The following is a 27999-nucleotide window of genomic DNA, read 5'->3' on the forward strand; positions in this document are numbered from 1 at the left end:
TGTGAGGGCAGAGAGTGTGTCTCTGTAAACAGCACTTATCAGTGCTCAGGGTAAACACACAGAATGCTGGGTAACGGAGGTGCCAGTTGTTCGGGGGCTGCTGTGAGGCAGAGATAATATGGTGTGTGTATGTGTGCACTCTCTAAACGATCAGCCGGGCGGCAGCTTGAACCATTTGGCCTAATGTTCACAAACAGCGTGCCAGTCGAGCCGACAGATGGGGGCATTACAAATCACAGCTGAAAATGCACTTTGTTGGCCTGTACTGCGGGTGGGCGCATTTACCACAGAGCAGATATGAGACTTCCTGTCAATGGCCGAGCTCAGTTAAACATTGACATAGATAGTATTCCCAAACGCTCCTCACCAGCATCAGAAACACTGTCTTCATCTTTGCTGACCAATCTGTCAGACGAGGTTTGCCGACAGATACTACACCTGCAAATCAAACAGAAACAGATGTTGCCAACAGTGAAGAACAAAATATAGCCACAAACGCACTTCAAAAATGGTTATGTATATATATCCCTCAGGTGCTCTTCGATTCGGAGTCACATTTGTTATCTTCCCGGTCAAAAGTGACCGGACACCTAAAAATTAAATTTCCTCCATCCCAGTAAAACCAATGCGATTTATTTTTGTTCTATAACATTTATTCTTTGTAATTTAGCATTTCGAGACAATTTGATAGAATTTATTAATATTTATGGTCTATTTTGCCATGGAAAAATATATATCTTTTTTTATATATATATTATTTTTTTTCAAAAAATTATTAATGCAGTTTTAGTTTAATATAGAGTCTAGGCCTTCAGAAAAAAAAAAATTTTGAAGAAAATTAGCACCATCTGGTTACAGTATAGAGAAAAAGCATAGAATCATGGTGTAACCACATGGCATGTACAGCTCTCTATGGAGAAGCATGTGAATTCCCCAGCTGTTTATGAACACATTTTTATTTATTTATTGGTGGATTTGAATATATAGTTGAAACAATCTCAAAAACGGGTTTTTATTTAAAAAAATGTAAAAAAAATAAATAAATAAATAAAAATGTGTGAATTTGTGTTTTTGCCAATTTCCCATTCATTTCCTATGGGGTCATTTTTGACCAAAGACCACAAGTGTGACTATTTTTTAAGACCACTTAGCATGCTCAGATCATGACCTCATTTTTTGTTTGTTCACATACATAACGCCATAAAAGTCACCAAGTTTCGTAACATTACGATGAAGCTGTGATTTTTAAAAATTCAAAACATACTTTTTGTAATCAAAATTTATTGGTGTGTATGTGTATAAAAGTGTGTTTGTATGTGTGTGTGTGTGGGTGTGTGTAGATGTTGTAGAGTGTCACCCCTTTCCTGCGGTGTACTTTTTTTTTTTTTTTAGAATTGTGGCCGATTTGTAGATTGCACGTACAAAAATTCAGAGAAATTTTTTTTTTTGTGTCAATTTCCCATTCATTTCTTATGGGTCGGTCATTTTTGACCGAAGACCACAAGTGTGACTATTTTTTTTACGACCACTTAGCATGCTCGGATCATGACCTAATTTTTTTTTTATTCACATACATAATGCCATAAAAGTCACAAAGTTTCATAACATTCCGACGAAGTCGTGATTTTTAGAAATTCAAAACAGAAAAGACAGTTTCTGGTCTCATTGACTACCATAGTATATATTTTTTCCTACTATGGAAGTCAATGAGACCAAAAACTGTCTGGTTACTGATATTCTTCTAAATACCATAAAATTGGCTGAATGGATTTGAAAAATGGTAAAACTCAACTGTTTAACTCTGAGGGAGTTGTAAAATGAGCCTATTTCCAAAAAAAAGTGGAGTATCCCTTTAAATGTACCGTCTTCCAAACGGTAGTGTATAATTACCACCAAGCCCTAGTTTACAATAACAGAAACACATCAGATGATTAGCCTTAGCTGGTTAATTTTACAGGTTCTGTCATGTTTGCTCCCCGATTCATATTAATGGGATTGTATTATGACTAAGCAAAAGACACAGTACAGCATTTACCCAGACAGACACTGCATTTTGTCTCTTGGAGTTCCCAAGTTTCCTTCAGCGGGTAAGAAGGACACGGTTCCCTCATAATAGCGATGTGACAGAAACGTTTTTACACCTGTGGGGAAAAAAATAAAACAAAATTAAAATAAAAAATAAAACAAAACAAGACATGTCTATTTCAGTCTTGAGAGATTTTCCTATGTACCTGAGATATCGTAACGGGCCGGGCCCATCCAACGCTTCCTCTCGCTGTCCGTCAGCACGTCTCCGTAGAACCCGTAACCCAACAGTGACACGGAGTAGCGCAGGAAGCGGTCTTCATTGTGCACTGAGCAGATGTCCATTGGTTGAGAATCACCTGTGGTAAAAGTCCGGATGGATTTCAGGAAACAAAAATCCTGGTATGTCACATCTGAGAATAGTGCATATTCCTGTAAAATAAGATCGGTCTCTCCAAAAATATAATTTTAGGAAAATCCTGATATTACTTTCAACATGGTTTAATGCTTTGTTACGTAAGATTTTTAATGAAGTCTTATGCTCACCAAAGCTTAATTTATTTGATAAAAAACAACAACAAAAACGTAATATTGTGAAATATTATAAATTAAAAACAGCTATTGGTGGTGTATTGTATATACTCAATTAACAATTTTAGGACACTTTTATTGTAAAGTATTCCTATTATTATAATTATTTGCCATTACAAAGAACTAAATCAGTGCTTGAAGTCAGTTTGAAGTCACAAGCCAAGGGAAGACAGGCAAACTTAAATCAATGACTTAATGAAAATATTATCACCTCTTTTCATTTGAAACTTGGTGGACAAGAAAAGCCTTTACAAATGATTGACAAGTTGCTCACTTGAGTTAAAAACATCTCTACTAGGTGACATTTCTACATACTGCTCAGCTCCAACTGTCAAATGCTATAGAGAAATTGACATAAATATACATACTGTACCATAGGCAGATATGGAGATGCCCACTTACCCACAACAATGTGAAGTGCTGAGGTGACAGGGTCATTTGAGCCAACTGTGGCGTAGCATACACAGTCAGTCGAACCTGTTTTAAAAAAACACATTTCATGGGTCAGGGGTTCAGAAACGGCCTAAATCTATCCTCTCATAATCCACTCTGAAGGTTAACGTATGAAAATCACACTTTCTTTTTCAATTTCAGTGGCATACGGGGGCAGCCGCAATCTAACCTTCAATTGTGAACGCTAACCAAACATCACAAGCCAATGGAGGTTTTGCTCCATTCGGCCCTTGTGAGAATAAAGTTTTTCGATCTTGAAATGATTGTAGCTGAAGAATTGCAGGGCACTGTTATATAGAGAGATGAGATTTCAGATGAGTTCAGCCCTCTTTCTATCTCTTATATGCTGGTCTGTTAATCTAATTCCTCTTCCTCAAATTGCTTATAAGCATGAGGTTGAAGGTTTAAAAACACACCGACTGCAAACGTGCCCGACTAATTCATTCACATTTCCTCTGTTTTCACGAACGGGACAAAAAATAAAAATGAACACTTATACCGTGGTACTTTGATATATAACATGGTACTGAACAATTGCCATATACCATGCTATTTATATTGTACTTTAAAGAATATTGTTGTATTACTACATCAAAGAAAATATCCTATTAAATCTTAATAAAACTTGGTTCATTGGTAAAATCATGGTACATATAAAAAAGAAATGGGCTATTTCCGTGCTAGATGGCCAATAAAATGTTATTAACATGATTAAAATCTATTAGACATTGAAGTCAAAGATGTGTCCCAAATTTCGGTTGATCAGATCAGTTGCCACCAGTGCAAGATAAAGGACAAGGAGATGTTCTTGGAAGCTGTCACTTGTCCTTGCGTGTCTGGACAACGTGAGATAAGGCCATAAATTGACAGAATTACACACTCTGATAACAACATGGCAAACATTAATATCAGAAAACACGATTCGATAGGCCACAGTCGTTAAGATATCAATTGCTGCCAGAGATTTTGAAAAGGTGCCTACTTATTCTTCATGTGCTCGCCTGGGGTTAATGTCTGGGTCAGTGAGATTTTTTAGGGAAAGTGTACAAGTCAACATTTCTGATCCACAAAGGATACATGAAGTGCTGTCTTTAAGGCCCGTTTACATATGGCCATAGCCATCTGATCTTGAAAAGACCAGGTGTAAATGCCCTCTGAAACGCATTCGAGAGGGATTTAAATTAGAGCCAGACCGATATATCGGCCGATATTAGGCATTTTCCAAAATATCGGTATCGGCAGTAATAATGGCCGATAAATGAATATTTAAAAAAATAAAATAAAAACGGATGAAACACGCTTCAATCATCTGTCCTTGGCCTGTTATATTGAAAATGTATGTTTTACAATTTGCAGTATGATGTTATCTATTGCTAAATTATGGCTCATCATAGACTAGCTAACCACAAAGCTAACTAATGCCACTATCATCAGTGGAAGACCGCTAACGTTAACATTAATGAGCTTGGAAACCACAATGAACTTTTTCTGCCTAAATAAAGTAATGATTACCGTATTTATAACTAGCATATCTCTAGTTACAGTCCCTGCATTGTGAAATGTAAGTTATACTTGCGAGGAGTGAACATTTAGACATAGAGAAAAAGTATCAAACGTATCTTGTGCAGAAAAGTTAGCTTTTCTTTTACACGTGTGTGAAATCCAACAATATTTAATAAAAAAAAATAAAAAATATCGGCCGATATATCGGAATATCGGATTTTAAAACCCCAAAATATTTGTATCGGTATCGGCCTTCAAAATCCTTTATCGGTCGGGCTTAAATCTAATCGCTCAAATCACTTCAGGAGTAGGTTTGAGATGCATTCCAGGTAAAATTGGACAAGTTTAAATGCATCTGGTTGTTGAAGCCACAAATGTCCAAAATGATAAAAACATTAAGGGTCTGAGAGTGTATCTTGAGTATCTCTTTAGCAAGCCGACACGGAAACAGTGTAAAAAGTTCTTTAGGGTGTTAATCAGGATGCATTAAAACTAGGGATGCAAGATATGCAAATTTTGGCCGATACCGATAACCGATAATTCTTTATTAATCATTAATCAAGTGTCTCAGCTAAAGGAAATAATCCATTATTGACCGGCTTTAATATATTGGACAAATTTTCTTTCTTTGGCGGGCCGAGAACAATAAAAATTAACATATATCGGCCGATACCGATATTATGGCCGATGAATCAAGAATCCCAAATTAAAAAGAGAGTACTAGAGAGAAGATGCAGGAAAAATATATTTACATAGTCCCACGCTTAAAAAAATAAATAGAACACATAGAATGCAACATGTTTTGTGTGAATGGCTGACTAGAATTTGGTCAAAACATAGAATCTAAAAATGCCGTTGTATCAGGAGTGTACCTATGGTGTGAAACATGCTCTCTAGGCTGCTCACTGGGTTTTAAAAGAGTGCTATAATCTCCCGCCGTTCTCCTCCAGTATGCAGCTGTGCCCATGAGCAGGTGTAAAACTTACTAGGACTTGGAAATATCTCAAAACAAAACGTAATGGAACCGTGAGCAATAGATATTTCCAGGAACTCAGCCAAAGAAGTGATGTGCATGAAAAAGTAATGAAATTCATGCTGCAAAACTGTCCTGGCTGCACAGATTCTGAGATTTGTGATTGTAGACAGGTGATTCCCAGTCCTGGAGCATCACCAACACCGCACATTTTGGATACCTCTTTTATATAGCGCACCAGATTAAACTCATCAGCTTGTTAATAGAGTGCTCATGGGTGTGCCAGTACCAGGATTGTGACTAACCTGCAGGAATGATGCCGATGCGAAGTCCACATGGAACAAGGGTCTCCTCCATGGAGTTCTCGTCTACACCTGCTTCTTGCTGCATACGGGAGACGAGGCCATGCATAATTTCGCTGAACATGCCATCTCCTCCTACACAAACGACACTGCAGAGAAAAAACAAAAATATTACCTGTATTGAAAGATAGGGTGCATAGGTGCTTTCGCACCGGGAAGCCACCACGGTGGTTACCTTAGGAACATTTTCCTGGCTGCGTTCGCACCGCCAGTAGGAACTCTGAAGTGACGTAAGCCGCTCTTGTGACTTTTATTTTGACGGAGCAGAGAATGCAAGAGCCTGGGCACACAGTGCTCACATTCGCAGTGTTCATTAGATCACAATCTGTCTTATACGCAATTAGATAGAACTGTTATACATAGAAAGTAGACAGTATATGAAAAGTTATTAGCATATGCCGTGTGGTTGATGTACAAATACAATCATGTTTGGATTGGTCCCCTCAAAGTTGCGTTGGATTTTCTCCTCATCTTAAAGGTTAAGAGGCTCATCTATCACTGTTTTATATGTTTGTAGAGTAAATATATAGGCTATAATCTGTGTGTTGACACAGCTTTTTTTTTTTTAAATGGCGGGTGCTGGTGTTTCGTTTCGTGTGCGTTTGGCCAATCAGCCGTACACTAACGTCACGGATAGTTCCTAAAGTCCTGGTTTAGACTCGACTCTGAAGTAGGAGCTAAATTATTTCCTCCAAAATGAGCTTCTAGAACTAAAATCATTCCTAGTTCCTGCCGTGCGAACACGCCAAAAAACGGATACTTCCGCCAATAGGCAAATTAATTACATTTGGCTGCCATATTACAAAAATTGGGAAATGCTCTGCAAAATAAAATTGACTTAAGGTAATCACTTTCATTTTTGTTACTGAAAGTTGATTTGTTGACTTGATCAGATTGCCAACAAAAGTGCCAACCAAATACTAGTTTAGGAGGCCCTCTATTTGTAGCCTTATGCGACGTCACAATTCAAAGATTTAAGAGTGTACAAGGTAAGGATGCAACTAACCATAGCTAGTTAGCTAAAGGAAAATTTTAATAGCATTTTAAAGAAAGTGCATCACCAAAGAGCTAGATTCAAGGAAAACGGACCTGTTTATAACCTACGTTACTTGCATCCGAGCCAGAAATTTGTGCTTGAACACACCACAAAGTCCAACAACAGCATGAGAGGAAATAACTAATCAATCAATCAATCAATCTTACAGACTCAAAGTCCAATTTAAAAACAAAAAACAAACACACACACACACACATATATATATATATATATATATATATATATATACACACTCACCCACTTTATTAGGTACACCTATCCAACTGCTCGTTAACACTTAATTTCTAAGCAGCCAATCACATGGCGGCAACTCAGTGCATTTAGGCATGTAGACATGGTCAAGACAATCTCCTGCAGTTCAAACCGAGTATCAGTATGGGGAAGAAAGGTGATTTGAGTGACTTTGAACGTGGCATGATTGTTGGTGCCAGAAGGGCTGGTCTGAGTATTTCAGAAACTGCTAATCTACTGGGATTTTCACGCACAACCATCTCTAGGGTTTACAGAGAATGGTCCGAAAAAGAAAAAACATCCAGTGAGCAGCAGTTCTGTGGGCGGAAATGCCTTGTTGATGCCAGAGGTCAGAGGAGAATGACCAGACTGGTTCGAGCTGATAGAAGGGCAACAGTGACTCAAATAACCACCCGTTACAACCAAGGTGGGCAGAAGAGGATCTCTGAACGCACAGTACGTCGAACTTTGAGGCAGATGGGCTACAGCAGCAGAAGACCACACCGGGTGCCACTCCTTTCAGCTAAGAACAGGAAACTGAGGCTACAATTTGCACAAGCTCATCGAAATTGGACAATAGAAGATTGGAAAAACGTTGCCTGGTCTGATGAGTCTCGATTTCTGCTGCGACATTCGGATGGTAGGGTCAGAATTTGGCGTCTACAACATGAAAGCATGGATCCATCCTGCCTTGTATCAACGGTTCAGGCTGGTGGTGGTGGTGTCATGGTGTGGGGAATATTTTCTTGGCACTCTTTGGGCCCCTTGGTACCAATTGAGCATCGTTGCAACGCCACAGCCTACCTGAGTATTGTTGCTGACCATGTCCATCCCTTTATGACCACAATGTACCCAACTTCTGATGGCTACTTTCAGCAGGATAATGCGCCATGTCATAAAGCTGGAATCATCTCAGACTGGTTTCTTGAACATGACAATGAGTTCGCTGTACTCAAATGGCCTCCACAGTCACCAGATCTCAATCCAATAGAGCATCTTTGGGATGTGGTGGAACGGGAGATTCGCATCATGGATGTGCAGCCGACAAATCTGCGGCAACTGTGTGATGCCATCATGTCAATATGGACCAAACTCCCTGAGGAATGCTTCCAGCACCTTGTTGAATCTATGCCACGAAGAATTGAGGCAGTTCTGAAGGCAAAAGGGGGTCCAACCCGTTACTAGCATGGGGTACCTAAGAAAGTGGCCGGTGAGTGTATATAAATAGTATATACATTATAAATTATATACATTATATATTATACTATAACTGTACACCAGTGTCAGAAGTCTAACTGGAAACTGAAACTAGAAATCTTCATCCCATAAGGCCATGTTGTTATAAAAAATATTGCTCAGGTAAGAGTTCAACATGCTCAATCGGCCAAAAAGCAGCCAATGGCGTCTGAGTAGAACCAACATCCAAAAAAACTGGGATGACAAACCCACAACAATGGCCTGACTTTGATCAATCGTTAACTTTGTGTGTCACGGCCTTAAGCGGTAGACATAGTAGTAAGGAATTATTGTTGCTTATGAGAGTAACAGATGTCATACCTGTACCGTAAAGTGTATTTTATGATTTTACACCATTTGAACAGCTTTACTGTGTGAAGGTGGATTGTGTCTAAACTCAATAAAACTTAATAGAAATGCATGTTAAAAAGTACAGGAAAAAGAGCTAGACGGTGAAGTGTTGTTTTCTGAATCTAGCCTTTGGCCCAGGTGTGAAGCAGCATCCGTGCTGTCATCACCAAAAGCCACTTTACTTGAAGTTTTCATTTCCCAAGCTACCCGCCGTCATCTGCCGCAGTGCCAGACCGATATGCATTGATGTGCAAATGTTAATCTGAGCTTTGCTGCAGAGGACGCTTTCCGCGCTGGGCAAATTAAGAGTGGCCGCACAGCGACCACAATCTCCCAGCGGGATGCCCACTCACCCATCATACTTCTTCAGATCAGCCTCTGTCTTCAAGTGGTCCCTGGCATGATTTGCACGATCTGTAACTATAGAAACAAAAGAGAAAAGCCATTGTTAACAGCATAATGACAATGAGGCTGAGAAGGGGGGGGGGGGGGATCATTATGTTCATCTAGCAGTTAAATTGCATTTTTCTGCTGGCTAGATGGAGACCATCAATCAGCTGCATCAAATGATAAAGCTGAAGTCAAGGTGAAAAACAATCCCTGGTACATTTCATTACCGGTTCTTTACCATCAGCACTGATGTAAAAGCGTAACTCTGAGGGATGCGCTGAAAATGAATGGGGCCTAGGACCGAGCCCTGTGGATCACGTTGATGATATATGACAAAGGTGATGTATAGAGCTTATTAAACCGTCGGCAGAACATCTTGTTTGGCTCCTCTAATGATTTGGTTTGAATGGTATTTGTCCAGCCAGACATGTACTTCACCATTTACGAAATGTTCTCATGGTCGTAAAAAGAAAGACCCTCAAGCAACTGCTGAGTAAGCCTTAGCTCTAACAGCCAATATTCACACCAACCCTGGGTCTTCCTCTCTTTCAAACTTGATAAATAATGGATGTCTTCGCATTCCTGTGTTTATCGACCATCACAGTTTGCATTATGTCCAGCTCAGGTGATAGATGGCGCTGTAAATAAAATCATATTCCTGGGACGGGATGGCAGGTGGGGCCATTTGCCGACGGAGATCTATTTGCGAAGCATAAAAGCTCATTTTTTATTTAAATGTTAATGCAGGCAGCTGACAGGCACTCACCAATCACGTCGGTGGAAATGGTAGCCCGGGAAAAGATGGGGGCCACTTTGCGGTCGTAAATCTGCTTCCCGCGTTGTTTTCCTCCGTAGGGGTTGATGTACACCAGCAACCTCTTTGGTCGATTGGCTGTGGAATTAGAGGCGGGCAGAGCATTAAAAGTGAGTTGTTGTTTGACAACAGTCTTTCTAGGTTGTCAAAACTACTTCATTAATCTGCTTTTGACGAACTTCATCAGATTCGACAATTCAGAGAAGACCAAAACTGCACTTGTACATAGTACTACATTCAAAACACTTCGAAATGGTTTAAGTTTGAAATAAATATTCAGAGTTATTTTAAATTTACAATTATTTTCTCAGTCGAGCGACTGAATGCAAATTACACTACACTAAAAGCAATTCAGCAAATCAGAACATAATTGATTTTTAATACACAGCTGGATTACCATTTTTGGACAGAGTTACAGAGCTCAGAAGAACAGCTTCCATAGAAACAGAGCAACTAACAAAAATGCCAGACATCTTGAAAGGAAGAGAGTTATCATCGTGTTAGCTCAACAAGTCCATCATTTATAATATATAATACTAATTATGTACAGTACCACATGTGGCAATAATTGACATATATAAACGTGTTTACAGTAAATTTACACAAAGCAACAATTACAAAAACTTTTGGTACTGCAGCCAAACTCAATCACACTTGACAAAAGCTATTTAAGATATCAAGTTCAAAATTGGAAAACAACTTTAGATTTATTTGGAGTAAATGTGATTTTGAAATATATATTTTCACCAATAATCTGCCAAGTGTCGTCTTTGAAAAGAGATCCAACTTAAGTCTTTGCTCTGAAGCATTCAAGATTTACTACAGTTTAAGTTGGAACTTAAATTCAGATCTATGCTCAAAAGGTTTAATATAAAAAAGTATATAATTTAGTATATATATATATATATATATATATATATATATATATTTATAAAAAAACTATTAAACTAAAATAGTACATTCATTTCACTGACAAATATATATATATGTATATATATATATATATATATATATATATATATACACACACACACGTGTTTACAGTAAATTTACAAAAAGGTACAGCCAAACGCAATCACACTTGACAAAAGCTATTTAAGATATCAAGTTCAAAATTGGAAAACAACTTTAGATTTATTTGCAGTAAATGTGATTTTGAAATATATATTTTCACCAACAATCTGCCAAGTGTCGTCTTTGAAAAGAGATTCAACTTAAGTCTTTGCTCTGAAGCATTCAAGATTTACCACAGTTTTCAAGTTGGAATTTAAATTCAGACCTATGCTCAAAAGGTGAATAAATGGATTATAAATACAGTGTAAATATAATTTAGTATAAAAAAAACTATTAAACTAAAATAGTACATTCATTTCACTGACAAATATATATATATATATAAACGTGTTTACAGTAAATTTACAAAAAAGCAACAATTACAAAAACTTTTGGTACTGCAGCCAAACTCAATCACACTTGACAAAAAAGCTATTTAAGATATCAAGTTCAAAATTGGAAAACAACTTTAGATTTATTTGGAGTAAATGTGATTTTGAAATATATATTTTCACCAATAATCTGCCAAGTGTCGTCTTTGAAAAGAGATCCAACTTAAGTCTTTGCTCTGAAGCATTCAAGATTTACTACAGTTTAAGTTGGAATTTAAATTCAGATCTATGCTCAAAAGGTTTAGTATAAAAAAGTATATAATTTAGTATATATATATATATATATATATAAAAACTATTAAACTAAAATAGTACATTAATTTCACTGACAAATATATATATATATACACGTGTTTACAGTAAATTTACAAAAAAGTGCAGCCAAACTCAATCCCACTTGACAAAAGCTCTTTAAGATATCAAGTTCAAAATTGGAAAACAACTTTAGATTTATTTGGAGTAAATGTGATTTTGAAATATATATTTTCACCAATAATCTGCCAAGTGTCGTCTTTGAAAAGAGATCAAACTTAAGTCTTTGCTCTGAAGCATTCAAGATTTACTACAGTTTTCAAGTTGGAATTTAAATTCAGATCTATGCTCAAAAGGTGAATAAATGGATTATAAATACAGTATAAATATAATTTAGTATATTAAAAAAAAATATTAAACTAAAATAGTACATTCATTTCACTGACAAAAAAATAAATAAAAAATTAAGGTCATTTTTGACCAACATGCGAAGAGCACCAGAGTACAGTGGTGTGAAAATCACCAACCTATAAAAAATAACTTATTTTGTTTGCTAGCCTATAGTTTATATTGTAATATAAAATAACCCCAAAATGAGTAGTAAGGACGCACTCAACAATCCAAGCTGCTCCCTAATAGTTTGGACCCAAAGCAGACACAGGGATTGTTCAGAGCAATGGAAAGTCACGTTGCTGCACCGCCAGCAGTGCTGCCTCGTCCTCTCTATGTAAAACACTGCAGAGAAACACAAAGGAGAATGCCACATTATTCCAAAGGTAAAAGGTGACAAGGTCAACATTGTTCTGATTATACACTCAGCATAGTAGATAAAACTTAATATATGTATTCCCCTGTTATCATAGGTCTGATTGTGTACCTGTGAAAGCGTGCTGGCAGTCCACTGGGCTCTGAGGAACCTTCTGCCATTTCCCAGTGTCTTTACTGGGAGAGTCATCTTCCTTTTCCTGAACCGCTATAATCTCACACACGGGAACACAGTGACTACCTGTGTATAGAAGACCATGAAAAACATAAAAACACACATAACAAAACCTGTTACAAATATTTGACCCTTATTATTGACAGGTTTAAATAGAGGCTAGGTTTTCAATTAGCTTTTATTTTTGTATTTTCAGCCATTATTTAAATTTTAGTTTAAGTTTTATTAACCTTGTTGTGCGCTTTTAAGTTTTTTTTTAATTGCTATTTCAGTTTAGTTGTTACAATTTTAAGTTAGATTCTGCACATGCTGCTAAGTTAAAGACAATAAAAATATAGCACTAACAAATATTGGGAGAAAGCTAATTTTAATTAAGTATTTGAAGTGTGAATATTTGAACTGACAATTAATTGATTGGATTCACGAAGCATCGCTTTTCCATTTCAATTATTTTAAATGGAATTTAAATTAATTAATCGAGTCAACAAACATTGAACAGCATCTTGGCATCTATCAATGGATATTAGACAGAGTAGAAGCCATTTTTATTTTTTGCCAATGGAAACGAGGCTGTTTTTTTGAAAGCAAATTGGTGACTACAAATTTGTTTTAGCATCTGAAATAGATTATTATCCAACATAAGCAATTTATAATTGAAAATTCATATTTCAAAATCAAATTCCTTTCTGTAATATATTATAAGCTAATTTCTCTTAAATCATCTGCAGTGTTTGTAATATTTTTTCAATAACGCCTAAATTTGTATGATTACAGAAAATGCTTTAGAGAAATCAGTCTGCAAAATGTGAGTTTTGAGATTTCTTGGTGAAGTCGACTGCTTCATTTTGTTTGCTTTGCACTAAAACACTATGCAAATGTCAGTTTCCATCATCTCTGTCTCCGTGCTGTGTGGAAAATATCTCTAAGCAAAAAGAGGTTTTTGCATTCTGACGGCGTGTGCCCAAATGAGTCAATCTTGTGTTGTTACATAACGCAGGCATTCCAGAAAACCCCTAAGAGAGGAAGTTAATGAGGTCTGACCTTATTCAAAAGATCAGAGTTATGCGGATTAGAATAAAGTGTTGCTTCAGAAACTTTACTTAATACCCACATAAAGCTAGGGTAATGATTTATCTTCATTAAAACTTCATGACACATTTACATTAGACATAAAAAGTGCATTTCATTTTTACACAGCCTAATGAAACCATTCATATGCCCAGATGCAGCCATAAACTTAGCATCATAACACGGAAACAACAACCTGATCAAAGTTTCATGATACTAGGGAGTTATTGTATAATGCATGAATACTTTGTGAGGAAAAAGCTGAAATGTAAAAGTTGTTGCAATAGTGTTATACAGTTCATAAAGGACACTAGAAGCGTGTTGCATGCATGCATTCCTGGCCTTTTGCCCATGTTTTAGCATCAACTGACCAAAAAATAAAATAAAATTGCACACAGGGTTTGAAATACTTCAAGATAAATGTCTAGTCACATCGGTCAATTGTCTATTGTCAAAGGTGAGTGTGTATGCATGTATGCAGGGTTCAATTAATGCAACATTTGGTTAAATATTGAGATTTCTTTTTTTTTTTTGGAGACAAAGTATAAAATGTGTCATGATTTAAACAACATATTCTCTTCATCTGCTGATTTTAATCTATTCAGCTCATTCCATTCATTTCCATTACAATTCTCCGTTTTTTATTATATCAAAAACCATTGCGGACACTCATGTTGATCTCATTTCCACCCTAACTAGTAAATTGTGTTAAAAAGAGGCAGTGAACTTGAAGGGGGTAAAGGAAATAGCACTGAACAATGGTTGACATTCCAGGGTTCCTTGATCATATCACGGCTAACATCACACAGGATTCCACAACCTGAGTTTAGTAAAATAAGGTTTAGTTTGCTGCCCTTGGTAAGTGATCTACAGTATTTTTAGTACTATTCTGTTGACATTTTACCTATTTTACATGGCCTTTTAAAATCATGCAGGAAATAGATTTATTTGGTTGTTTTATGCCATATTGGCATCTAAGATTTTATGGCACAGAGAAAAAAAAGCAAATAAATAACAATTTTCATACAGAAAGATAAAATCTTTACAATAATTAAACCCACAGTATACATAATACAAATATCCATGGCCTATACAGTTATTCCTCCCACGCATGTTTGTTATATCGCAAGAAAACATTGATGATTTCACAATTATGACATCACGCGAGCAACAAATTAATGTCTTGAGGGCTGCGTGTTTAATACCACTAGGCTAGTGGAAACCTCAATTTTATGGCACAATTTGAAATTTCAATCCCAGCACATGTGCATTACTTATGGATCCTGATGCAGATCATGTTGTGGAATATGGCTCGTATCCTCCTGGGCATCTATTGCCATGGAGACATGAGTTTGGGACCAAGCATTTATATCCTTCTCGCAAACTTCTGAAGCACAATGTTTGACCAGCAGAACACAACATTCATTCATCCAACGTGACCTTTCCAGCAAAACCAACATTTGTTTAGTATGAAAAGGCCCTCTACAAATAACGCCTTTTGTGTCCCCACTACTTCAGTTACGTGCATTTCAGTAACTCACGGTGAAAGGGGTTAGATTACATGGCAGATGGACAGTACATTCACACTATACTGTACACGCACACTATAGCCAATGCTGACACAAGTCACACTGACAGCCTGAAGCTCTCCGCAATAAAAAATGAAGTAAAAACTGGTTCACAAACGATAAGAATTTTTTTCTTCATGTAAACATGGCAATAAAACATTTCAAGGAGTTAGGAAACGATATTTGCAGTGAGGTGATCTGTGTTTTTCTCCAGAAACTACATTTGAGACAAATAAAAAAAACTAACAAAATAGCCAAAAAATCTAATCTAAATAAAAAAAGCAAAATGCAAAAAAGCAAGACAAATCAAATCAAACAAACAAAAAAAAAAAACACAAAACAAAATAAAAAAAGCAAAACAAAAGCAAAAAACACAAAACACCACAAATCTAATCAAACAAAAAACAAAACAACACACAAAAAACAAAATCACAACAGAGAAGAAAAAAAATCTAATTTTTTAAAGATTTTTTAGATTTTATATTTTTTTAGATTAGAACAGCTAAACAAAAAAGCAAGACAAATCATACAAAACAAAAACAAACTAAACAAGCAAAACACAAACAAAATAAAGAAAGCGAAACAAAAGCAAAAAACACAAAACAAGACAAATCGAATAAAACAAAAAAACAAAACCGAACAAAAAAGCACACAAAAAAAAGCAAAACAGAGAAGAAAAATCTAAATAAAACAGCAAAACAAAAAGCAAGACAAATCAAATCAAACAATACAAAAACAAACAAAACAAGCAAAACACACGAAACAATAAAAAGCAAAACAAAAGCAAAAAACACAAAACAAGACAAATCTAACAAAACAAAAACAAACAAAACTCACGAAACAAAATAAAAAAAGCGAAACAAAAGCAAAAACACAAAACAAGACAAATCTAATCAAACAAAAACAACGCAAAAAACAAAACAAAAAAGCAAAACAAAAAACAACAAAACAGAGAAGAAAAAATCTAAATAAAACAGCAAAACAAAAAAGCAAGACAAATCATACAAAACAAAAGCAAACAAAACAAGCAAAACACAAAACAAAATAGAAAATTAAAACAAAAGCAAAAAACACAAAACAAGACAAATCTAATCAAACAAAAAACAAAACAGAACAAAAAAACAAAACAAAAGCAAAAAAGAGAAGAACAAATCTAAATAAAACAGCAAAACAAAAAGCAAGCCAAAATTGCGTAAATACAAAACAAAAGCAAAAAAACAACAACACAAATCTAATCAAACAAAAAACAAAGCAAAAAACAAAACAAAACAAAAAACTTAATCAAAAGCAAACGGAGAAGAAAAAAATCTAAATAAAACAGCAAAACAAAAAAGCAAGACAAATCATACAAAACAAACAAAACAAGCAAAACACACACACACACAAAAAAGTGAAACAAAAGCAAAAAACACAAAACGAGACAAAGCTAATCAAACAAAAAACAAAACAGAACAAAAAAAGCAAAACAAAAAAAAAACAGAGAAGAAAAAATCTAAATAAAACAGCAAAACAAAAAGCAAGAAAAATCAAATCAAACAAAACAAAAACAAACAAAAAAAGCAAAACACACTAAACAAAATAAAAAAGCAAAGCAAAAAACACAAGACAAATCTAATAAAAAAAAATAAAAAAATATAGCTGCGAGCAGCGATGGCGGGCCCAAGCCGGTGGCACCGCAACCCCGGTTCCTTTAGTTACCTAAATGCACCCGGGTGGCGGTGCCGAAGGCTTTGGCCCTTTTATGATTAAATGTTAAAACGGCTTGCCATACTCTGTCATTTCGACTAGTCACAATTATGTTACAGATATCTTAAATTATAATACAAACTATCCAAAATGTAATTACGAATAGACAGAAAGACGTTGTTGATATCTACAATGTTAATTCCGGATAGGCAAACTTAGCTTTTAAATGTTAAAAGGGCTTGCCATACAGGGACGTAGGCTCAGAGAGAGGCTCACCATATTCAAACCAAAATATCTGACTTCCTCTTGGTCCGAGCTAATGACTATGTATTAGAAAGTTGTCCGGCTTGAGGAGTACAATGTATATAGCGATTTTTGTAACTGTAGATAAAACTAACAACCCCACTTTTGTCAAAAGGTGGCGCTATTTAGTCCTTGCACTATGCCCGTTTCTGAAACTTTGCACATGTCTACTGGCTAATAAATGTGATGTATCTGTTGAGTTTCAAGCAATTTCAATTTCAATTTCAATTTGACTGTTGAAAAGAAGTGCGCCGATTAGATACTCAGGATCGGTATCGGCTCTGACACTGCCATCTTTGACGAGGCTGATTCAAATTCTATATTGTGCATATACTATTCTATGTTAGGCACAAAGGCACAAAAACTTTCTAAAGTACCATAAAGTTTTTGTGTACTGTATTATTAGTGTTCTGAAGCTATTATGTGATATAGAAATTAATATTTAAGTCATTAAATTCAAGAACACAAACTTTTCCCTCTCTGCGCCTGTCAGTCATTCTCCATTCAGCATTCAAACAGCACGTCACATTCGGTTACAGTCAATGACGAAACGATCTTCAAGATGATTGAATGTTAATCCTATTATACTGGATCTTTAAGATAAAGGTCTAAAGGTCTATATTTTCGAATGAAGAAACTTTTTCTTGCTGGACTGTAACTTAACCGTGTTACTTTCTACCGGGTGTCGGACGCTGTTGGTTAGATTACAACACTAGAGTCAGAGCACTATAATTGTTCTTCACGCACACAGTAACTGAAATTTAAAACCTTTAAAAGAAAAGGCTCAATAAACTATTGCATAGATAGATAATGTATAATACACTGTTCATAAATATGTATTTCCTTTGTGCTTTGAACTTTTCAATACGGACTCACTGCGCTGTAACTTCATGTGGCTTCAAGCACATCATTCTCCGCTCGGGATGCACATAAGTGCTTTGTGCTGCACCGTATTGGAGCCGTAATATCATAATGCAGTGACGTAATGACAGATTATTAATTGCCTTTCAATTATATGTTGCTGCGTCATTAAACATCTGTCCTATGCATTTCAAACATTTATAGCAGCCATGGCTATATTTTTTTATGATTTTTGTTATCTTGTTTTTCATGAATGTATTTTTCAAAAATAAGAGCAATGTGTATTATCTATTATTAATATGGTTTATAATAGCATTTTTGTCATAGATTATGACAAAGTAATCATATGATCCACCAGCGAGGAACCAGCAGAACAGAGTGAACATTCTTTCTGTTTAGTTCAATCCTACTTAATAGGAATTTATTTAAAATGCTCGCTCTACTCCACACCATTAATGTCTTGTGCGGACATCCGTATTTCGACTTTCGGTTTTAAGTAAGCGATTTAAAAGCTTCCAAGTCCCAGCGGAGTCACACGTTGATTAACCGGTGGGAATATACACAATAGGCCTACCTGATATTGAACACAAGAGGGCAGTATAGCACTACGTATGAATCAGATTATTATTTTTTTATGAATTTTACAACAATTCTGGCTGTTTTTGAACGTAAACATAATTCTTAAATGAAAAAAAGGAAAAATTGGGGAAGTTATAATATTTGTATAATTTAATTTAGAAACAAATGATGTATAATTACATTTTTAGAAGATATGAGGCTTTTAGTGTTTACTTTTTTGACATTACTTTAATCTTTTGCCATAGTTGCACATGTCTACTGGCTAATAAATGTGATGTATCTGTTGAGTTTCAAGCAATTTCAAGCATGCTAAGAGTCCCAAAAGCATCAAAAAAGAATGTTAAAGTTTGATTCGTTGCCACGGCAACAGTATCAAAGATATCAAAAATTCATTCACAGGTCTACATCTGCCGTGTATTTACATTATACAGATGAAGTTTGAAGCAAATTGGTTAAAAATAAGAGAGTGGTTTCAAAGCATTTTGAAAGTGACACACTTCCTGCTGCCAGTTGGTGGCGCTATAATTTTGACTCACAATAGTCACATCCATGTGATCGGTCTCTTACAGCGAAAACACTGCTGAAGTTTCATCAAGATCAGTTAATGTATGCTGAAGTTATAACACACATCCTGTTTCATGTTTCTCGCCATAATTTCGTTTCCTCGCCACGGCCAAACCGTTCGAGATATAAAAAATCCCTTGGCACCTTTTCATCCTTAATGTCTTGACTTCACGCTGATCGAGTTTTGTCGAATTTGGTTCAGTGCTCTAGGAGCAATACTTTAAATTCCATTGCATGTGTTTTAAACACAACCCTAAATAGCCGTCTTCCTGTTGGGCTGGGGTAAAAAGTAAGAGTGTGAAGTAGGCTATATATGAAACGATGAGATCTATATGTGTACCAAGTTTCATATTATTACATGCAAGTGTGTTTGATTTATGGACCAAATTTTCAGACCAAGTTTATTTACCAAGTTAATCTGATTAATAAACTAATTATATAAAACTATTGTCAATGCACTACAATTAAACTAGTTATATGTCTTTACTTATAAAAAATAAAAATAAAAACTTATTTAAAAAATACCAGGCTTGAGAAATGTATTTTCTTTATGCAGGTCATACACACAGCAGTGAAATGGTTAAGCCCCCTCCCCCTGCACACACACACTCAGACAGATACACACACACATAGACAGCCAAAGACACAGAGACACAGAGACATGTAGGCTCAGAGTGACCATATTCAAACAAAAATATCTGAGTTTCTGTGGGTCCTAGCTAATAAGTGTAAATTAGAAAGTTGTCCGGCTCGAGGAGTACAATATACATACCAATTTTTGTAACTCTAGTTAAAACTAACAACCCCACTTTTGTCAAAAGGTGGCGCTACTGAGCCCTCACCACGCCCGTTTCTGAAACTTTGCACATGTCTACTGGCTAATAAATGTGATGTGTCTGTCGAGTTTCATGCATTTTGAAGCATGCTAAGGGTCTCAAAAGCATCCTAAAAGCATCCTAAAAGAAGGGTAAAGTTTGATGCGTCGCCACGGCAACAGTTTCAAAGATATCAAGAATCCATTCACAGGTCTACCTCTGCCGTATGTTTACATTATACATATGAAGTTTGAAGCAAATCGGGTAAAAATAAAAGGGTGATATCAAAGCATTTTGAAAGTGACACACTTCCTGCTGCCAGTTGGTGGCGCTATAACTTTGACTCACAATAGTCACATCCATGTGATCGTCCTCTTACAGCGAACACACTGCTGAAGTTTCATCAAGATCAGTTAATGTATGCTGAAGTTATAACACACTTCCTGTTTCACGTTTCTCGCCATGATTTCGTTTCCTCGCCACGGACAAACCATTCGAGATATCAAAAATCCCCTCGCAAACTTTCATCCTCAATGTCTTGACTTCACGCTGACCGAGTTTCGTCGAATTTGGATCAAAGCTCTAGGAGGAGTATTTGACATTCCATTGCGAGCGTTTTACAAACAAACCTCAATAGCTGACTTCCTGTTGGGCTGGGGTAAAAAGTAAGAGTGTGAGGTATAGATGAAACGATGAGATCAACATGTGTACCGAGTTTCATATTATTACATAGAAGCGTTTTTGAGTTATGGACCAAGTGTTCGGACCCCGTTCCAGGGGGCGCTGACGAGCCGCCCTGCCACGCCCGGGTACCATCTTCAGCCCGGCTCTGATGGCCGCGGGTTCTGACCCGTGTGCAAAGTTTCAAGAGTTTTCGAGCACGTTAAGGGCCCCAAAAGTGCCCAAAAGGTAGTAAAATAATAATAATACTAAAGAAAAATAATCGCAAGGAAAACAATAGGGCCTTCGCCCTTTCAGGGCTTGGGCCCTAAAAAACAGAACAAAAAAGCAATATATATATATGGGCACTAATGACCAAAATCTAATTTAGGCAGCTGGAATTGCTCACCTCATGAGCAATTCTATCATGAGCAATAGTTTTGTTCATGTAAAACCCTTTAATTAAACTATGACAGAACGCCTTGAACTACCTTAACAGGGTGGAAACTTTTCATATGCGTCACAGCCCTGAGGAAAAACATCCATCAAAACTTTTAAATAAAAGCCGGCTTTGTGTAATCTATCTTAGTACTGGAATTCACCCAGTTCTACACTTCTCCTCAGCATTCAGTATTAAGCATCCACAGCCTTGCTAAACCATTTCAAACACTGGATTAGGTTTGGACTCTGGCGTTTATGGTTCTTTAACAGGGACGGTTTTGAACATGTTCCAAAGGTCAAAAGACGCAACCTAATTTACTGCAAGATATCAACCAATCACACTAATGCTATCACAAACCTGTATGAGTTTTGAGTCACACATAAGATTTTTTGCAGACTCGTTTATAACAACGGTTCACTGCAACCATGTATGTCATGATTCCTAATGATTATCACCGATTATGATTATCAAATTAAATGCCCAGTTAGTCCATCTGTACGGTGGCAGAAAAAGCTCAATGTGCTGCAAAAAATGCAAATTAGGAAAAAATCATCATCAGTTTCACAACACACGTGAGGTCCAAATACTCTTAAAGGAGCCATAATAAGGTTGTGGCCACAACTGGTACTGCAATCACTTCCAAATTACTGTAGAGCGGTGTGAGGTTGCCAGATATGCTGCAGGATCCAGCAGGAACATAGGCTGCTACAAGAAGCTTCAATGGCGAGTGACAAGTCCTACACAGTGAGTTTTTTTTCCTGTTAATTATTTATTTCGGACTTTGTCACAAAGTATTTCAGATTCACATTTAGGTTTTTTTGGTTTCGAAACATTAAACATTTTTTATCCGATTCCGACACGTTTGTATCTGGAACTGTGGTAACTAGAGCAGAGCTGGCAACCCAAATGCCGCAACACTACTGACTCTGTGATTGGTAGATCAGTGGAGGGTGGAGCATCCGAACAAAACACAACATGAAAACATCAACATCAGTTGAGGACTGCGACTTCGCTTTTTAAATGACAATATCCTGGCCGGACTACTGTTGTCAGTGATACAAGTATTTGAAATGAACATGATTTCTTAATGTCTAGTGACATATCAGGGACAATTTATGATTAATTGAAATAAATTTCTTGCATACAGCTCCTTTAACACCACCCAAATACAGAAATGCGCTGCAAATAACAGACCACAATGGAAATGTTTCCAGGGGAACCAAATAAGTGACGAACCCAACTGGGACGTGCTGGTACTTAAAGCTTAAAATTCTACTTTATGTATTTACTTATTTTCGCAAAACATACAGAGATTACATTTTTATGACATGCACCTTGTATACAATATACAAAATGTATTAACAATATGTTAAATGTCATCAGAATACAAATAGAAAATAAAAATTAGTTTAAAAATAAACTAAATAAATAAAAAAAAAGATAGGGCCGAACATGAAGGAAAGATATTTATCTTTCATCAGTTACACTGTACTGTTTCATGTTATGTTTTCATACAGAATAGTTTCATAAGAAATGTTAGGTAATGTGTGGTCCAAAGTTTTAAGGTTGAGACACACATACATGCATATTTTGAAAGCTTTTTTGTAAAGTAAAAATAAAAATGTATTTGCAACCGTTAGGTTAACAGCATTATATTTCTGTGGTAAGAACAGCAATTCAGCTGATGGACACCATGCTGCGTTGTCATGGGAACATCCCAGGTGAAAATAACGAGGAATTACGTTCTTTCGTTGCTCCTTCATCAAATGCGTTCCACATGGCTACATAATGGCACACTACAGCCCTGCTCACTCCAAAGTCCCACTTTAAGGGCTCTGTCGTCAGCCCTTCGAAGTGAATAGCCAGGCATATGGAAGCCCACGTCAGTAAGCACAACCCAGCCGGGTCCGTCACTTAATTGGTTCCCCTGGAAACATTTCCATTGTGGTCTGTGTTAGAGAGCCTAAGTCCCTCCCCTTCCGGTCGACCACCATGGGACCTTATTTCGGAAAAATAGTCTCTCGCCATTGACTACCATTCATATTTTTTCCGAAATAAGGTCCCATGAGCCGGAAGCGGAGGGGCGGGACTTAGGCTCTCTATTTCGGAAAAATATTGAATGGTAGTCAATGGCGAGAGACAACAAATATTGTGATCTCGTTTGAATTGTGCCCTGAATTACACATATGATGTTTGTCAATTTAAAAGATACATTTTAAAGTAAAGAAAGTCGCAGTTTGATGTAAAACCATTGAGGAATAAGACTGTAAAAATACGTAATTACAAAGACTACAAACCCCAAAGGCGCACATTTTCTCTCAATGAATGAAGCTAACTTTACTAAGGCTATTGTCGGGTCATTGTTTCTATAGTCTTACGTTATAATCGTAACGTTACGCCGTCATGCCTGAGTGTTTTGTACCAGACTGCACACACACGTTTAACGGATCTCGCTCGTTGTTTCGCTTCCCGGGAGATGTAGTTCATAGAGCGGTTTTCACATAAAACTAAATATTACTCTTCTGTTTTATGACAAACTGCGACATTTTTGACTTTCGGAATTATCTTTTAAATTGACAAACATCATGTGTAATTGAGGGCACAGTTCAGACGGAATAAAAAGATAAGTTATCTCTCGCCATTGACTACCATACATATTTTTTTCCGAGGGCGGGACTTTAGGCTCCCTATTTGCAGCGCTTTTCTGTATTTGGTTGTGTTGTGAACTTTTGCAACGCGTTTCATATTTGGAGCACACATGTTGTGAAACTGAGGATGTTGCGTTGCGATTTGCATGCGTTTTTTTTTCTGTTTGCACAATTTTTTTTCAATTTGCATGTGTTTGCTGCAGTTGCATCACTCTCGGCCACCGTACATCTGCCACTTAGGTATTACATTTGAAAATGCACAATCAAATGAAAAACACCATTTGAATGAGGTTCACTGTTTGCATAGACCACACTCAACTTTTTTTTCAGTCGCCAGGTTTATTCTAGACTATAGAAATTTGTTTCAATACATATACAATATATTTATGTTTTATAAAATCAGCAAAACGAGGTTTGGAAACAAGAACGTCACAAACTTTATTCATTTTATTTGCTAAGAGCAGAAGGTGAACTGCAGCACATCTTAGCTTTTTGTATCAAATGGTTTTAAACTTTAACTGATTGACATTTTACAAAGTAATCTGGAAAGGTTGTGTATTTTGTGAAGGGTATAATTTGTGCTCACTCTTTTGACCATGTTGTTCTTCTGAAAAGGTCTACGATTTTGTAACCAGTAAATATGTATACATGTTGAATGAGAGTGAAATGATGATTAACAACCCAAAACCTGGGTTAAAATATGACAATTCATGACAGAACTCTTAACATTCATTACCAATCCCAGGCATAACTCAGCAGAAATGAGAGAGTGTGTGTGTGTGTGCAGACAGGAGAAAACACAATCCAATTCCTCTATATCAGTAACCTCCTCTGACCTTCCAGCACAGTCTGAGAATTCAATATACACCACTTCACTGTTACTGAATCTGATGTTATTACCAGCCATTGAGTGTATGGAAAGACAACTTTTATATTAAGAGTGCTTAACGATATTTAAAAGATAAAAAAAAAAAAAAAAAAAAAAACACCAACAGATTCCATATATTCCAAATCTCCCAAAATCTCACATGATCAACTGAGACTAAACATGGCGAGCGATGAGCAAGAGAACATGGCGACAATGGTGTCAGGACTGCTTTTTACAGAGAATTTGCAAGGTTTGGATGCAGTCGTGTTACGCCTCCGTCAGCTCGCTTTCTGATTATGTATCGTTTCGTTCCATGTGCAGCCCCGATATTATTCCTAGCAGATTCTCTCACTCTTAACAACACACCTCACAACACAGGAAAATCTGATAAGACAATCTGTAGAACCATCAAGATAATCAGGACTTTAACTGGGATTGTCAGATGGGGAGGATTTGGCCTACAATCAGCCTGATTATATTGAAGTGTGTGGGTGCCTCAACTAACATACATGTTCATCACAGTTCATATTACGGTCCAGAAACTAGACTCAAAAAATGTATTTCAAGAGCCTTGATTACTGAGGCTGCAATTCAAACCAACTAAACAGCCTACCTTGTAGACAGCACGTTAGGTCGTGTGTTACTAGGAAGTTACCTAGAGTTAATATATATTTAAGAAATATTTGCATGTATATACTTTATATATATTTATAGATCATTAATATTATATATAAATATAAATATTTGATATATTAATTACACATTTTTCTTAAATGTATACATGCATGTGTGGGTATTTATATATATACAAATTAATTATGCACACCACACACACATATATTATGTAAACACAAACTTTTATTTTGGATGTGATTAATCGCGATTAATCGTTGCCCATCCCTAGTGCATTTAATCATTTCACTTGCATAAAAAGATTCAATATTCCCCAAAATGAATAAAATCAGTGAAATGCAGAATCAGAATACTATGCAAACCTCCAATAGAGGGTATGCGCGTGACGTCACCGTCGGCTAAAGTGCTTGCAGTTACTCACAGTGAGTGGCGAAAAGACTGAGCGGCTGTATTTGTTTTTAGTGCGAATGCCGCGAAAAACAAACAACACATATAAAGTGGGAAAGAGCTTTGCGATTGACTGTATCACTAGATTTGACAAAAAAAAAAAAAAAATCTGAGGTATATTTTTACAGACTGCTATAGAAAGAGGAGCAAATGGATCGAAACAACTGGACTCCAGTCAGCAAAAGGTAGATTTACAGTTATCATTTTGTGTCAATATGCTGAATTTAGCTGTAAAACCATACCCATATATTTTGTATTGTTATATATATTAACAACTCATCAATTAAATATTTATCATTGCATATTCTGCATTATTGGATGTTTTTTTAATAATCACTGACCAACGATGATAAAAAAAACCAAAAAACAATAACGTTTTAGGGCTATAACACTGATATAAGTGATCACTCGGATTTAGACCTACCTATATTGTATTTATATAAAGCGTTCACAGGCAAATTTGCTTTATGTTTAGGGCTATATTGCATTTATTTCCCCGATGTCGAAATCAGGCAAACATAAATGTCAGGCAACACGATTCCTGGTTGTGTTAAGCATTTTTTCTCCTGCCTCCAGCAGCAGCTGAAAGGTTTGCTTGAATCCTCTACTTTACACTTGGAAATTTACATTTCCTTCTGCCTAAAAGCCTAAATTTCACTTTAAGTGTGAAAGGGTCTTTATATTTGCCCCAAAATACAACTTTTTTTGTTAAAAAAAACCCTCAAAAACAAGCCCAGGGGAAAAAAGTAGCGCAAAAGTAACGTAACGCATTACTTTTCTAAAAAAAAAAAAAAAAAAAAAGGGCATACAGATATCTTCCAATCAGCAGCAGCGATATTTAGTTTCCAGCGTTTTTGGCCATTAATATTTTTAACACGTTTTTCTCTAAACTTTTCCACAACAACCATAGCACCCAGCATCATTTGGGGCATCACAGTCAGCTGGGCCAACATGCTGGGTACTTTAATTCTCTGCCCCGTAAGATGCCCTAAACTGCGGTCTACTAGTTAGGCAGCTCTGTTTGCTTTGAGACACATGCCACTAGAGCAAACAACAGCAGCGAAGACGCCGCATTGCATATCTGTTACAGTGTTATTATTGTATTACATATGTAACTCACCAGCTTTGCCAGCTCCATATATGGCGCGTCCGGTGTGTTTTTGGCCGAATTGTACGTCTTTCCACGCGAGAATCGCGCAGTTTAATGTGACCTCGTATGGTCTGCGTTGAACACACAGCTCAGAGCACAACAGACGCGGCTGCTTCTCCATTTCTGCTCTTAACAACACAAACACGTTAGTTATCTCAGTTTCATCTTCAAAATGGGTTTATAATATACCAGCCGACGCTTTACATTTTTTAAAAAAATGCTACAATCGCTATAATGGTGTTCGTTTTCTCCTGAGCAGTTTGGCTACATAGCGGTTTTCTCTTTCCTGATAAAGTGGGAGGAGTTTAGAGACATGCGTCATTCATAATCCCATTGTAAGGAGGGGCGATGTGGGTGATTGACATACATTAATAAAGTCATTGACATGAAGGAGCAAAGTTTTGATTCTCCTTTCTCTCATGTAGTGACATGATGTGGTTTCTAGTGTACTCCAGATTGTGACTAGCAACAAAGAAACAGATAAAAAAAATATATTTTTTGCATAATCGTTCTAAATATATTGTACTACTTACGGTACATTTAATGCCACGTTTTATGCATTTGTTTGTTTCTGTTTTTTTTTTTACTCTTTCACTTTCATCATATGGAGAACACTTTCAGTTTGACCCAAACAATAAATTATGAAATTGTTATCCAATACTCTATTTAATTTCTTATTTTTTTTTAGCGTTCAAAGGTTTTTTCTTTGGCTAAAGTTTTTGTTTCAAATAATTTTAGACATTTAGTTTAGCTCTTGAAGGAACTGAGAGGGAACTACATTTCCACTTGTGATTGGCGGTTCAGCAGCCACTCACGACACCCCTTAGCCAATCACAGCTGCGCTTATGTGCAATGGGTGGTACCAACATGGCGGCTCTCTGAGTTTCCGAAGAGAAATTGAGGTGTAAATAAACTCTTCGTGCACAATTTGCACAACTTATCAGCATATTTCTCTAAATTAATTTATGAGCGAATACTCTGAAGCCAAAAGATGTCAGCTGACGGCAACAAAAAACAGTTCTGGAAGAGAAACACAGCCAAGGTTCCTGGGAAGTGAGTGACGTGTTCATGCTAATGTCTCTGT

At 36.5% G+C, this 27999-nt stretch overlaps 2 protein-coding genes across 4 annotated transcripts in view; one reads left to right on the top strand and one right to left on the bottom strand.

The window, feature by feature from the left end:
• Positions 1-27206, bottom strand: part of cerk (ceramide kinase) — a 38534-nt gene extending 11328 nt beyond the window's left edge. Inside the window, exons 1-10 of the mRNA XM_039668517.2 lie at positions 26886-27206; positions 12561-12689; positions 12296-12418; positions 9939-10064; positions 9136-9202; positions 5851-5996; positions 3019-3093; positions 2232-2384; positions 2036-2141; positions 368-438 (exon numbers count right to left, since the gene is read on the bottom strand). Coding sequence (XP_039524451.2) covers positions 368-438; positions 2036-2141; positions 2232-2384; positions 3019-3093; positions 5851-5996; positions 9136-9202; positions 9939-10064; positions 12296-12418; positions 12561-12689; positions 26886-27036 — 1147 coding nt within the window. The 5' untranslated portion in view covers positions 27037-27206. The remainder of the gene's footprint in view (positions 1-367; positions 439-2035; positions 2142-2231; positions 2385-3018; positions 3094-5850; positions 5997-9135; positions 9203-9938; positions 10065-12295; positions 12419-12560; positions 12690-26885) is intronic.
• Positions 27207-27298: 92 nt separating this feature from the next.
• The window catches only part of tbc1d22a (TBC1 domain family, member 22a), a 171523-nt gene continuing 170822 nt past the window's right edge, over positions 27299-27999 (top strand). For all 3 annotated transcript variants that reach the window (XM_089126595.1, XM_089126597.1, XM_089126596.1), the window contains exon 1: positions 27299-27968. In XM_089126595.1, the coding sequence (XP_088982721.1) occupies positions 27907-27968 (62 nt within the window). In that variant the 5' untranslated portion in view covers positions 27299-27906. The remainder of the gene's footprint in view (positions 27969-27999) is intronic.

This window comes from Pimephales promelas, chromosome 24 (genome assembly GCF_988280905.1).
Source record: "Pimephales promelas chromosome 24, fPimPro1.hap1.1, whole genome shotgun sequence".
NCBI classification, from domain to species: Eukaryota; Metazoa; Chordata; class Actinopteri; order Cypriniformes; family Leuciscidae; genus Pimephales; species Pimephales promelas.